The sequence below is a fragment of the Micropterus dolomieu genome, linkage group LG20, assembly GCF_021292245.1.
Source record: "Micropterus dolomieu isolate WLL.071019.BEF.003 ecotype Adirondacks linkage group LG20, ASM2129224v1, whole genome shotgun sequence".
Taxonomy (NCBI): domain Eukaryota; kingdom Metazoa; phylum Chordata; class Actinopteri; order Centrarchiformes; family Centrarchidae; genus Micropterus; species Micropterus dolomieu.
This window is the reverse complement of record NC_060169.1, coordinates 9,729,740-9,744,230: the sequence shown is the minus strand read 5'-3', so window position 1 is coordinate 9,744,230 and position 14,491 is coordinate 9,729,740. Positions and strand designations below refer to the sequence as shown.

Sequence of the window (14,491 nt, the reverse complement as noted above, 5' to 3'; positions counted from 1 at the left end):
GTATGACAAAGTATGGTGTTTTTGAAAATAAAACCATGTTAACCTAAATAAAATTATGAACCTAAAAAATAGCATAATATGACCTCTTTAAATATTAAAAAAAGAGCAGTCAAGCGTAGCAGGACACTGCTGCACAGTTTTGACTTCTCTGATCAGAAACAATGTGAAGGGGAAGAAAAATTCCTCCAAACAGCAAACTGACACAAAAAGTCATGTTACTGACAAAATTTACAGTAGATTATTTATCTATTTCAGACTCAGAGCATCTGTGTACCGACTGAACCAACAGCAACAGAAAGAAAACTATGGAACACAATTTACCTGCACTTTAGCAGACTATATAAATTGTTAGACACTACGTTTCAGTTTTTTCTTGACCTTGGCTTGTTCCAGGTGACTGTTTGTTTGATTGTGAAAATGTTTCTCACCTCTCTGTCTCTGGGTCGTGAGCTGCTCTTAGTGACTAAACAGCAGATTCTAACAACACACCACTTTTCCAGCAGAGACTCAGAAATGCCATCATCACTTTCAACAATGCTCTCTGTAATGGCTTACAATAAAGACTTTGCTTTGCCGTAACATGCTTTGGCATTTTCTATACGCTTAATGTAGCAACACCGTGACTTAGTGATAAATCTACATTCTGTAACACTGAGCCAGAATAAGTTCTAAACTTGTTTTATGATGACTCCTCATCAAGTAAGTTTTTGGACTGACGTGGAGGAACGTAATTTCAATAAAACTGAGAGTTGTTTTCAATTTGCAGAAAGATTGCAAGAAAGGCAATATAAATTATATTACACTTTATTGCAAATTTAATTATCTTAATGGGTACATTTCACAAACAACAGACAACCACAATTCTCACTTATTTTCCATCTATTACTGTTAAATATTGGTTTACATTAATCTTTATAACATTTATTATTACTTTACTTTGTATAAATGTGTATGATATTTATTTGCATAATACTGTATGTAGCCGCTGAGAAATGTGTGCATGTTTATGTTTGCAAAAATGCACTGAATTTGTAGACTACATTATTTACAGTATTCTCAAAAGGGCTTAAAAGAGGCAGAAAAAAGTCATTAATGGAGATGCAGCAAAACTCTTGCAGGGTTTTAGGAGTAAAATGTAAGTCATTAGCAAAGGGCTGTGGGTTTCTCATATGTTATATTTGACAGTTGTACCACTTGAAAAAATACCATCAAGATATTTGTTCTGTCTCACTTGAGTCTTTTGACATGTATAATGATTATTTTCCTTTTCTCATCAATAATCTCTACAGGATAAATCCATTAAGTGTATTTTTCCCCCATTTTAACTTGACTGCCTCAGCAACACATAAACATTATTTGAAGGGTAGAAATAATGTTTATTAGTCTTGGAAGAATAATTCATTATGACGCTGTAGTCTGTCTGGCTGTGGGGACGTTAGTGGACAGTTGCAGCTGGTAGGGGACTCAGTGGGGTTTTCAGTATTTTGCACAAATACAGCATACAAATAGGCTACACTCCATCACAGGATATGGAACCTGTATTTCCTATTTGAAGCAGCAGTCTTCATTCTGACTACACATGTTGATATTCCAAGTCTTTGTCTTTGGTTAATTTGTCTTAAAATGGCAAAACATGGGAAAAAAGAGAAAATGACATTAAGGCTTGGATCCTAATGTTGGCCTGTCGTTCTGTAGTCCGGCTTGAGACTACATGTGTTGCCTACGCCATTGACGTGAGAGAAAAACTGATGTACTGAGAAATTATCATTTGATCAACACAAAAATATGTTGTGCTCAAATTCACATGACAATGTGACAGCTCACTGAGTTCAGATTTCATGAGAAATTTGTGACCTATAAAACATGGTCACATGCCAGAAAAGGCTGAGAAACCCTGGTGTAGTGACACCACAAAAATGTCATCTTTTTTTTCAGTCTGTTGCACAGCAACCTAGCTAAATTTACTAAAGCTAAAATGCTATTGTGAATTTTTCTTCGTTAAGACAGATGAAAGGTCATGATGCCTGGAATAGTTTGTCATACCAGAGAGGATGTTGCTCATTAGTGGCTATTAGCAGGAACACTGGAACAAGATGTACAGTGATGGTGGCTGGGCAACTCAACGGGCCATAGCATTCAGATTAAGCTAAGCCAACTGGACCAGCCACTGTGGTTTAGCCTGAGCAGATAACGTAGATATAAGGCCAGGTCAAGACACAGAGTATGTGCTCTTTGAGTGGGAATAGGATTCAAAGGCAGGTAAAAGGTATGTTAGGTCAGGACTCCTGTCAACTGTCAAAGGGCTCACTAGGATTACAGCCTGATGCCCTCTGCAGGGCCTGATGATGGGTCGGAACATCATTAACATAAATACTGGGCTTCCATAGACATGCTCAATAAACTTTTTTGCACATTTCACATTTCACAGTTTCAGTGGAAGCGCCACTGTCAGCGGTGGCTGTGTTGAAATAAATCATGTGCAGCATGGTTTGCAGTAAATTTTTCATAGCATGTCAACCATAACATATGATACAGTCCATACCAGTGGCCAAAATCTTTTAATGCTCCGTTAAGGCCTCTTATGGCAATCTTTGGCTGGAGGCATTGAAATGACGAATAAAACATGGACACAGGTTCCACAACTTGATCATTAGTGAATTGCTTTCAACAGTCAAAAGTGGTAAAATGTTAGGATAAACAAGTTTCATTTATGAAAGCAAATTTTCCATGTAACAATACCCTGATGCCAGAGACAGCATCAGAGGAAACAGGTTTTTAGGATGTAAATTTGGCAACACAATTTTATTATCCAAGTGGTGGGAATTTGTCTTTGACTAAAACAACATAATGACATACAAATGTTATTGAAATGTGAATCATGTGGTGCGTTCCACCAAAAATACCAGATGACACCATTGCGAGAAAGCAAGTTAAGTAAGTTGAGTAAAATAAAATAACACTTAACAACAATTGTATGTCTAAAATTAAAATTGCATTGGGAATAATGAACTGTTAAAAAATATTCTCCTTATGCCAGAGGCATCTTAAAAAGCGTCCCACAAGGCAGCAGTACAAACTGTGGTGGAATTAATACCAGCTGAACCTTTGTGTGATAAATCTTTGTTTATACGAGCTTCACGAGGAGCAACTGAACGCACCACACCTCCGGGTCTCCGTGGTGGTCAGGTGACCCAGCAGCAGGCAGGCCATCCTCGGCTTCTCCTTCGCTTTGGCTCCAATGTCGGAGGTGTTTGCGCCTGGAAGAAATGGACTCTGGCAATGCACGAATTTGATCATTCAGAGATCCGATCAGCTGAGTCTGTGAATGGCGCCAAAACAGGACCCTAAACCTAAATTTCAAGAAGGTAGGTAGAGAAAAACAACACGGATGAATCCCTGTTAACGTCTGTGAGGGGGGCGGGTTTGTTGATGTTGATGCTGCTGCTTTTAGCTCGACAATAGTGGTCTCCAGGGAGGGAGACACGGCTCCAGAGCCTTTATTACTGCCCATATACGTGGGGAATTCATTTAAAACATAAAGCAGTTAACGTATATAAAAGGCGAATCGCCTTAAAATAAAGCTGAAGAGGTAAAAGAGACGTTATTGTTTGGCTAACGGTTTGCTAGCTTGCTAAAATGCTATGTCTGAGCTAAATCTTTATTTATTAGTCGCTGACAAACAAAAGAATCGCCGGAGCCATGTTAGTCCAAACTACATTAGTTCAACGTCTACCTGAGGACTTTAATGGTAGTCTAACGAGTTATTCCACTAGATTATGTTGTGATCATTTTGCGTTTTTTGCCTCTCATTTGTGTTTCTCTTTTCTCGCAGGTGAAAGAGTCCTGTGCTTTCATGGGCCATTGCTCTATGAGGCAAAGGTGTGTTTCTGTGCTAGCGTTAAATGTGTGTTATTAAATAATTGCTTATTAACTGCAAAACAAATGTCAGCCAACGACTGAAGCAGGCCTGTGTGTTTTCCTGTTTCACAGTGTGTAAAGATCAACATAAAGGAGAAGCAGATTAAATACTTCATTCATTACAGCGGATGGAACAAAAAGTGAGCAGATTGGTTTAGATTAATTTCCTGTCTGCAATTCTATCAGACTGCTGTGCTAATTTTCAAATTTTATTTTTAAAGTTATGGAAATTGTAATTTTTCTTTTTCAGCTGGGATGAATGGGTTCCTGAAAGCAGAGTTCTCAAATATGTGGACAGCAACCTTGCGAAACAAAAAGAGCTTCAAAAGGCCAATCAGTAAGTTCCCCTTTTTGTGCGTAACGTTAAGAGTAACATAATTTTCACTTTGTCAATTAAATTTTGACCATGAATGTATTATTTCCTTTATGAGTTGGAACTTAGTGCTCTTCGACAGTACAGTATATGAACAAATATCACTAAAGTATATTATTTAATGATCCTCACTCACTGTTTCTTCCCCAGGGACCATTATGTTGAGGGAAAGATGAGGGGTTTAGCACCAAGTAAGAAGATTGCTGCTGTGCAGCAGAAAAATGTTGATCTGTAAGTGTCCACCTTGTTTTCCCATCTCTAATAACGCAACATATTGTAAACACATCATAAACGTTGACATAGTGTTGGCCTGACAATATATATTGAATGGAGTAACGCATGTATGTACTGGATGTAGTCATTGTGTAATAACATATTTATCACACTTATAATGCTTCTCTTTTGCATCCTAGGAAAGTGAAAAAGGCAAAACAGAAGAGTAAGTAAACAGTTTCTACATGTTTGTAGTAGCTGTAACTCAAGTATATTTTGTTTATTTAACCCAAAATCACACATTTATCCTGAAAGGATTGTTTGTTTAGTCACCCGTAAGGCACACTGACATTTAAATATCACAAATAAATGTTCACAGTCCATTTTAGTGAGTATCAAAGTATCTACGATATGGCAAAGATGTTCCATCAGTTTATGATATTAGGTGATATTTGTAATTTGTAATTACACCTGTGCAATACCCATGCTGTCTGATCAGTATCTTGATGTGCCACACCTGTGAGGTGGATGGATTATCTTGGCAGGGGAGAAGTGCTCACTAACACAGATTTTGACAGATTTGTGAATTCCTAGAAGTAGATAAAATTGGCTAAACCACGAACTACCTCGATCTCAGGTAGTTTGTATTAAAACCTCTAACTCATTTCTACATGACTTGTTTAGCCCCAGGGCCGGGTGAAGGTACTAGCAGTGGAGAAACGCCCCAGGGACCACGGAAGAAGAGGGCTCGGGTCGATCCCACTGTGGAGAGTGTACGTATCATTGGTTATAATAAACATAACTACCTGATTATATAGCTTAAACATGTCATAGCATGGCATTTCTTTATGTGTAAAGCTGGGAAAAATTTACTAACTTTATTAAGAAGCCATTTTGAGGCTTTTGTAGAGTCATAGATTGAAACAATAACTGAGTATTTGACCCAAGACATCCTTTCATAAAACTGCACAGTGAGCGTCCTTCCTGAGGTGTAAGCAGAGTGGGGACATATTGAGATGTCAGGGTGAAAATACACTTAGTGTCCAGATGACTGTGAAATTTGAAATGAAGGGCTATTAAAAATTGTTCATTCTTATATCATCCTGCTCGCAAAGTTGTTTGTGGAGTCAGTTATTTGTGCATGAATGTGACCGCTGTCCTCTGTGGGCCACAAAACCTGAACATTTGAGGGTGGTGGCTGGTTTCAACCACATTATTCTCTTCTTGCTGCCAGTTTCTAGCAATAGGAAAGATGCGTTGGGATACTGGGATATTATTGTTAAAAATAAAACACGATTAATATGCAAAGCACCTGTATTACATCATAATCCAAGATCTTGATATTATTTTAGTTATATTGAAAGAAATGTAAATATATTATGAAAAATATATTTAGAAAATGTCAGTATGATAAAAAACAAAACTCATACATATACCTGCATAGCAATAAGAACTGCAACTGCAATTTATACCCTTGTACAGTTACGTTAAGTGCCTATCTGTACTGTTATTAGCGCTTTTATCCTTTTAAATTTCACTCTCCAGAAATCCCTATCGTATACTGTGGCAGTAAAGCCTTGCAGTTTTATATGTTTGTGTTTTTGTGAAATGTTCTCTACAGACCCTTGAACACTGTAGCGATAAAGGAGAGGCATTGCCGCTCCCACACACCCATTGAAATAATCAGTGTGTCTGTGTACAGGAGGAGATGTTCACTAACCGTGTGGAGGTGAAGGTGAAGATCCCTGAGGAGCTGAAACCCTGGCTGGTGGACGACTGGGACCTCATCACCCGACAGAAACAGGTAAAAAGAAACACCCATACAAACCATAACAAGTTGGTGTGTTTGCTGGATATTTACTTCAGCTATGATGACTTGTGGACATTAGAACGTTGGCTCCACAGTAAAGGAAATGTGTGTATAGAAAAAAGTTCATATAGACATCCTGCTTTTAAAATCTACCTGCGGTAAATGTGAATTATAGAAATATCTAATTAACAACCGTTTTTATACTAATTGATTTTTGACTAAACCAGGTAGTGAATCACAGTGTCAATCTTGAACTCTTTTGTCAGAAAATGCTTAAAATCTTCTTAAAGGTTGCCATGAAAACTCCCCTGCAACAGGTGGTAGAGTGGTAAGATGTAGGCTACATCAAAGTCAAAACAGGATGCTTTAAATGTACAATTTAGCATTGACAGTAAATGTCACAATTAATTTGAAAATTACCGTATTTTCCGCACTATAGGGCGCACTGGTTTATAGGGCGCACTGTCAATGAATGGTCTATTTTTGAACTTTTTTCATATATAAAGCGCACCGGACTATAAGGCACAGTAAGCGAAACAAATCAGTCAGATAAGTCAGTCAAACTTTATTAAAAAACAGGTGCAGGTATACCGTGAACAAGTCACCAGTTCATCACAGAGCACATAGAGACGAACAACCATTCACACGTACGGACAATTTACTGTCACCAATTCATGCAGATACAGGGATGTGTTCAACACACACACATACACACGTTAAATCAAACGTTAGCGTATCACAATAAAGCGGATGGAGAGATTATGTCTTTTCATAAAACGAAAGCACCAAGAAGGCCCGCCTCGAAAGTCATTGATATTAATGTCCCGTGCTAACGCTGTTGCCTTCATTCGAATCAAGACTGTAGAGGCGCTTCTACTTGCTGCTCTCTGTTCAATAACCCACTGTTCAATTTTGTCCTCTAACTGTGGCCATCTCGCGTTGTTCCTGCGGAAACTCTGTGTGGTCTTCTTTACTTGGCGCAGGTCATCTTCTTGCTTCCTCCACTTCCGTACCATTGATTCATTAATGTTGAATTCTCTCGCTGCTGCTCTATTCCCGCGTTCTACTGCCTGAGTGATAGCCTTGTGTTTAAAGTCTGCGTTGTAAGCATGTCTCTTGACAGGTGCCATTTTGGGGTCACACTGTAATATTATGGTGAAGCACAGTAGGCCTACTGTATGTATTACTCCCCGACGCTCATGACTACGAGCGCCGTGTACCACACAAAATCGCTTCGCGGTCATTAAGCACAACTAGTCCATATATAGGGCGCTCCGGATTATAAGGCGCACTGTCTGGCTTTTAAGTGCGCCTTAAAGTCCGAAAAATACGGTATGTGTGGAGACCATTATGCTTGAAATGTCTTTTAAAGTGAGGATCACCGTGATCTTTTGACTAAATTAAAGTTTTGGATAAAGAGAAGACTTTTCTATTTGTTTCTAACAGTTATTCCATCTGCCTGCTAAGAAGAACGTAGAGACTGTCTTGGAGGACTATGCAAACTATAAGAAATCTAAAGGAAACTCGGACAACAAGTAAGAATAAATACCCTTAATTCCTTCAAATTATGTGAAAGTAGAGGGACTTCAGTATCCTGTGATAATCTGTTCCACCTCATCAAGCCACCCATCACACAATATTAATTTTTCTGCATTAGTATCCTTAACTTCCTTGGAATAGTATGGAATAGATTACAGGCAGTTTTGACAATCTTGGGCAATTTAACCAGCGTGTTAAATTATGGAGCATTTCCTCAGCCATAATTGGACATCCTGCAGATCGAAGTCTATAAATAACCATCATTATTGTAGTTACCTCTTTTTAACTCATTTACAGCAAATCGTATATGCTGCTGGCCATTTTCCTTTACATAACTCATTTACATGTGTCTGTCTTCTAGACTACCATGATATTTTATTCATTTCAGTAGATTATGGAAATTAACTTGCTAAGATTGGATACTTGCTTTGAATATAAAAGCATGCAATGAAAGGGGGATACCCAGTTAAATCTAAGCTGACACATTGGAAAATGGTAGTGAGACTGGTGTGTTGAAGTGCTCCTTTATAAATGATAAACAGTTCCTTTCTTGGAAGGTAGCAGGACAAATGTTGTGTTTCAGGGGGAAAAGCAATGAAATTCACCAAGTATTTTTTGCAGCATCCCTTAAGTTAATGTTTTTCTTCTGAGTCAGATCATGGTTTGTGGTGTTAGGTTAGTTAGTTATTTATCTCAAGCACGTTTTCAAATATGTATAATTTATGGTTCTTTAAAGCTGCCATCTCTGAAGTCTCCATGGAAGCTAACAGAGAAACTTGACTTTTCTCTCCCCATCCACTTAGGGAGTATGCAGTAAACGAAGTTGTGGCAGGGATTCGGGAGTACTTTAACGTCATGCTGGGTACTCAGCTGCTTTACAAGTTTGAGAGGCCACAGTACGCTGAGATCCTGGCTGAACACCCAGACATGCCAATGTCCCAGGTGTACGGAGCTCCCCACCTGCTGCGCCTTTTTGGTAGGGACACAAAGTGAAACACACACACACACACACACCCACCTGTTTGTTCCTCTATCCCTGTGGGAACATCTCATTGACATTCTCTAGCCCCTTAACATAACCTTAACCATCACAGCTACTTGCCTAACCTTAACCCTACCCCTAACCTTAACCCTACACCTAACCTAACTGGAACCTGAACCTAAAACCAAGTCTTAACCCTAAATTTTTGTCCCCATGGTGACACGAGTCCCAATCAGTTAGTGTACATTCAGGTTAAAGTCCTCACCGGGAAATAAAAGCATGAAACACACACACACACATACATTAGACACCACTACAGGCAATCAGCATGAATGCAAATGACTTAATTTGATTCCTATGTATGTACTATGGTTGCATGAATAAATTAATTTTTTTTTTTTTGTTATTGTCTGTGTTTTTGTAAAAGAAATGTCAAATGGTCTCTACCGAAGCTTGTGTATTGTGAACACTGAGAGGCATCGCTGTTCTTCACGTTAACATTTTAAGTAAGGCTTGTGAAATTATGGGAAACAGTCTTCGTTGTTTCCGCTGTTTCGTCCAATGTTAAATAGGCTTTTTGTTCAAGATAACCCACAGTGGGATGTCTTGGACAAAAAGCTTGATGTATATTACAGCATAAATACAGCATGATGTTAATTGAAAAACATGACCTATCAGTGAATTGTTCAGATTTCACAAATGAATAAGCAAATGAATCATTTTAACAAAGCTTGTGTGGTGGTTCAGATGAGCTCACCACCTTTAAAAATTGATTGACAATAGACTCAAGTTGGGAAACACTCAAAAGGTCATGACCAAGAGGGTATCCTCCACATGAAAGTAGCAGTGAGTGTTTAACTATGTCCTTTGATACCCAATTAGAAATTATCATTTTAAATGTATGAATAAGTTTGTTATTTTTAGATTATAATAACTGCTCTTTATGTCTTCTGTGAAGTTACACTATAGTGGCTAACGTCAAATTGCACCAGCTAGTGTTGGGCAATTTTACAACACGTGCTGTGAAAATAGAGATTTGTCATCTGGTAGAGATTTTGCTAGATGGTTTCTACTGAGGTACTGTAGCTATCTCTTAGATATTTCTCGTTGTATTCGGCATGATCAACAATAGACTGCTCTATGGTAATATGTACAAGATTTGTGCATCGATGTGATTAAGTACCTTGATTTGTCAGGTATTTAATTTACTGGATTAGCCAACATTCCCCTTTTTGTTATTTTATCAAAGTAGTTTTGCATTCTATAAAATGTTTATATAAATTATATAATAGGAAATATCGCTTTTGCAAAATAAAAATACTAAATATTTTATCCTGTTATTGCAACAAACTGTACTCAACAGCTGTATCCCTAAAACAGCAGATTTACTGTATTGTTGCAGTTTCATCAGGATGCCTCGGTTGTTTGTGTATACATACGTGTATATACACATGTATACATATGTGTGTGTATATATATATACATGTATACATATGGATACACAGGTGCATCTCAAAAAATATGAATATTGTGAAAAAGTTTTTTTCTGTACTTTATTTCAAAAAGTGAAACATTCATATTTTTATATTCATTACATATAAAATATTTCAGGCTTTTTTTTTATCTCGATGATTACGGCTTACAGCTCATGGGAATCAAAAATTCATATTTCAAAATATTAGAATAAAGAATGTATAATACAAAAATGTCGACCTGAGAAGAGCCTTTTAATCTCTTAGTCGGGTTCAGTACACACAACCACAAGCATGGGGAAGTCTTCTGACTTGACAGTTGTTGAGAAGACACTCGTTGACACTAGTGTTGGGCTGATAGACGATGCCATCGTCCATCGGTGATGGCTGACAGACATCATGACAATGAGCCAGCATCGTGATTGTAACACCCCAACCCCTGGCCCTGATTCTCCTTCAGCCTGAAGTCTCCCTCTGGATTGCTCCTCACATATGTTTTCCTCCCCTGACAGTTCGTATTGGAGCCATGCTGGCCTACACTCCACTGGATGAGAAGAGTCTGGCTTTGCTGCTCAGTTACCTCCAAGATTTCCTCAAGTAAGGTTTAACTCAACTTCTGTGTGAATATATATTTGTAAATGTGTAAAGTGAATTTCTTTTGACCTACCTCATGCTTGTGTAAATTGTGTTTGTTTTGGAACTGTAATTGTATTCTATGTAAACTGCTCCTACTGCAACACTGAACTTTCCTTTTGGGGATGAATAAAGTACCTATTTATTTATCTATCTGTCTACCTCCCAGCACACCGCCAGACTCTCCATGACTTGTTCGGCTGATTCTCAAATGTCATGTTACATCCACATTCATATTAGTGCAGCCAAGCTTGTTGCAGATCCCCAAAACATAAGCCAACAAATCGATTTTCTGCTCCGGGAAATATTTTTATAAAAATATTTTTGCTGAGACCAATTCGTATGACAACATTATTAATTTCAAAATGCTGATAACATCAATTTGTAAACAACATTTTTTCTGTTGTAGCTGCTCAAGGTGGAGAATCCAAAGATTCACAAGATGAATCTGAGGCATTGATTGATTAATAGGAGAGGAAAGAAGAAAAACAACATTCTGATGCACAAATTAGTTTGTTTGTTTTACTTTTCATCTCATCATTTTTTTGCGAAATATTGGACAATTTTACCTTTTTGAGTCTTAAACAGTTTTTCAAATAAAAGTATCTAAGAATTTCAGAGGGGAAATCTCAACAAGTGCTCAACAACTGCATCAGCTTAGACATCCAAAATGTGACAAGGGGCCCCCGACTTGACACCTTTTTTTTGTCATAATGGGGTCATAATCAAAAGATGTTGGGAACCACTAGTTTAGTCTTTAACAGTATGTTGTATTTTATAAACTTATCGTCTCTGATATAAAATCTTCATCTGTAAAGTAACTACTAACTCTAGCTATAAAATAAATGTAGTGCAAAAGGGAGTAAAAAGTTAAATATTTGAGTCAATATTTCTGTCTGAACTGTAGTATAGTAGAAGTTTAAAGCAGCATGAAATGGAAATACTCACTTAAAGTACAAGTTCCTCTAAATTGTACTTGAGTCCACCACTGATCACATAATTCATATTCAGAAACATAATGAACAAACGTAACTGAGCAAAAGCTCTCAAGTAGCTTTTTGCTCCTTGCTGAAGTGCCGAAGTGTTTTCAGCTGGAGCACCAGAATACAACAGTGACAAATGGTGAACACACAGAGGATTTCTTTTCTTCAGTTACTACATTACTATGTATGGCAGTGTGGCTTTACCAGTATCATTCATACCGTTAATGAAGCAGAGGCAACACATTAGCTGTAGACAAGAAAGGACAAACATTGTAGAGAGCCGTGTTAATTCAGCCTGATTATCAGGCTAGAAAAGCCAATCATCAAAAGACTAATCATGTCGCAGATGGATTTAAGTAGCTGTAGTTGTACGAAACAGTGGTGAAGGTCACATCAGTTGGCACACTGCTGATGAAGTATATTGGGGAAAAAAACTGTTGTGATGATGTTTTTTATACATTTTCTATGGAGTCAAGAAAGCTGTCTGACATTTTCTGAATTAAACATGCAATTTCCAGTAGAACTTGAACTGGACAAGACTCCTGTCAGGACTCTAATCTGACAGGATGGAGGGTAGAGTAATAACTTCCCATTCTTTTAAATCCTGTTAAAGATCATCAGACTATCTTATATTAGTATAAAAATAACTTTACATATTTGTTGGTAATTTGATACCAAGCTTGACATGAGGAATGTTGAGGGACAAATTTGTTTAATCTTTCAGCAATAACCAATTTCTATCCCACTCCACAATGACAATCAATGTAACGTTTTCCTCAGGTACCTGGTAAAGAATTTATCCACCCTCTTCAGTGCCACTGACTACGAGGTCGCGCCCCCAGAGTACCACCGCAAGGCTGTGTGAGAGCTCTCAGCACACAGCACTCCTACTGAGGCACATCATCCACATCTCCCAGACCACATGTAAAATAACCAGTACCACCCTTTTGAGTGCAGACTTGGATGAGATTTTTCACTTGAACTGATACACTTCCTCCACAAAGGTCTCAGGAGCTTGTCACCGCTAAGAAGTAAAACAAAATTTAGGAAACTGTTTTTAGCAGAATCTCACCCTTTATCTCTCACTTCCTTGAAAACACACAAGAAAAAAAAAGTGTTTTCGGTTGTAAAGTTTCCACAAGCAACTTTTTGGTGTTTTTGTGCATTCCATCTGATAAATATTTGTTACTGTTGCATGTGTGTATTTATTTGTGCTTATTCTGCCACATGAGGTGCAATTTAATGCTGGACCACATGGTCAACATTTGGCAGTTCATGTTTTTGTATCTGTATCTTGTGTATTTGTATTAATTTGTTAAAAAAATGTTTCTACACAATCTCTGCATTGCTTGCTGGGTTTTCTTGTTCATATCTTGTAAATTATTTGGGGTCATGGCTGTTCTTTCAAGATGCATTTTGAAAAGTGTCACTCACTGATGAAATAAGATGGGGGAAATGGAGGAAAGGCTCTCAGTCACATTAAGGAACATCAGACATCAAAGACTAACACTGTAGACTGTGGTTTAATATTCATCTGACAAGGCAGCGAGCAAAATCATCCATCTTTCATGTACATGTTTAGTTCATGAAAAATATAAAATTGTGCAAGTGTGTGCCACATGAAGGAGTGGTAATCAAGACAATTTAAATCCAAAATGCCCATTACTATACAGTGACAAAAAAGCTTGGTTTAATTTGTGATTTTGTCTTAAAGACTTTCTAAGACTTTCATGCCCAAGAGGCATTACTGGCAGTGAGTTACTGATGTAACAACACATGACAGACTACAAAATACATATCCCAAGATTAGTATGGATAAATGATTAAGAACAAAAACAGCCTGCAATAGAAATCCATTCCCTAATTTACATATTTGTTTTAAATTAGAAAGTTCATTCAAAGTCATTCTGCAGAAGTAGAGGAAGCAACATGCTGTGCGTGTATGTGTATAAAGTTTTTTATACAGGTCAGTAGATGGGCCCTGTAATATGTGCTGGAAAGGACTCCAGGGGACCTGAAAGACGTACTGTGTGTCAGCTGAGTTTTTATTTTTGTAATTTAATAGAAAAGCAGTTTGGGAATATGCACACTAAAAGGTCATAATTTAAGGTCATCTTTAAGCCTTTTTTTGCTGTGCTGAAAGAAATATCCAGATACTTACACATAAGTAAACATAACAGTACCACACTGGAAAGTTATTCCATTACAAATAAAAGACCTCGTAATTTTACTGAAGTACAAAAGTATTAGTAGTATGTACTTAAAGTGTTCCTTATGAATGCTGTATTATACATATTATTGGAAAACTATTGTTGCTTTCATTTGTAAATACTGTTGTAGATGGTCATGGTGGGGCTAAATTGAACTATTGTTGTGTAGTAAATATTTTATAAGGTCACATGTTTTGTATGTAAATGTGTGATCGAAAAAAAGTAGTGATTAAAAAGTAGACAGGAACATGAAATGGGAATACTCAAGTAGAGCATTTCGGTAAACGTACTTAGATACTTTCCACCACTGCTGTCTTGACCACATTTTTGCCTCAGGGTTCTTTGCAGGTTAGTCCTA

General features: G+C 37.5%; 1 protein-coding gene across 2 annotated transcripts; it reads left to right on the top strand.

Annotated features, from left to right (window-relative positions):
- Positions 1-3,172: 3,172 nt before the first annotated feature.
- LOC123959305 (mortality factor 4-like protein 1) lies at positions 3,173-13,260 on the top strand. 2 transcript variants are annotated; one of them, XR_006822264.1, is made up of 13 exons: positions 3,173-3,365; positions 3,833-3,879; positions 3,991-4,058; positions 4,169-4,255; positions 4,442-4,522; positions 4,705-4,730; positions 5,189-5,277; positions 6,207-6,308; positions 7,761-7,849; positions 8,657-8,829; positions 9,263-9,341; positions 10,820-10,904; positions 12,704-12,749. XR_006822264.1 is itself a non-coding variant. In XM_046033256.1 (12 exons), the coding sequence occupies exons 1-12, from the start codon at positions 3,326-3,328 to the stop codon at positions 12,786-12,788; spliced, it is 972 nt and encodes a 323-aa protein (XP_045889212.1). In that variant the 5' UTR covers positions 3,175-3,325; the 3' UTR covers positions 12,789-13,260. The 2 variants fall into 2 exon arrangements, 1 of the variants encoding a protein (XP_045889212.1); XM_046033256.1 differs by lacking the exon at positions 9,263-9,341 and having other exon boundaries at positions 3,175-3,365; positions 12,704-13,260.
- Positions 13,261-14,491: the final 1,231 nt, after the last annotated feature.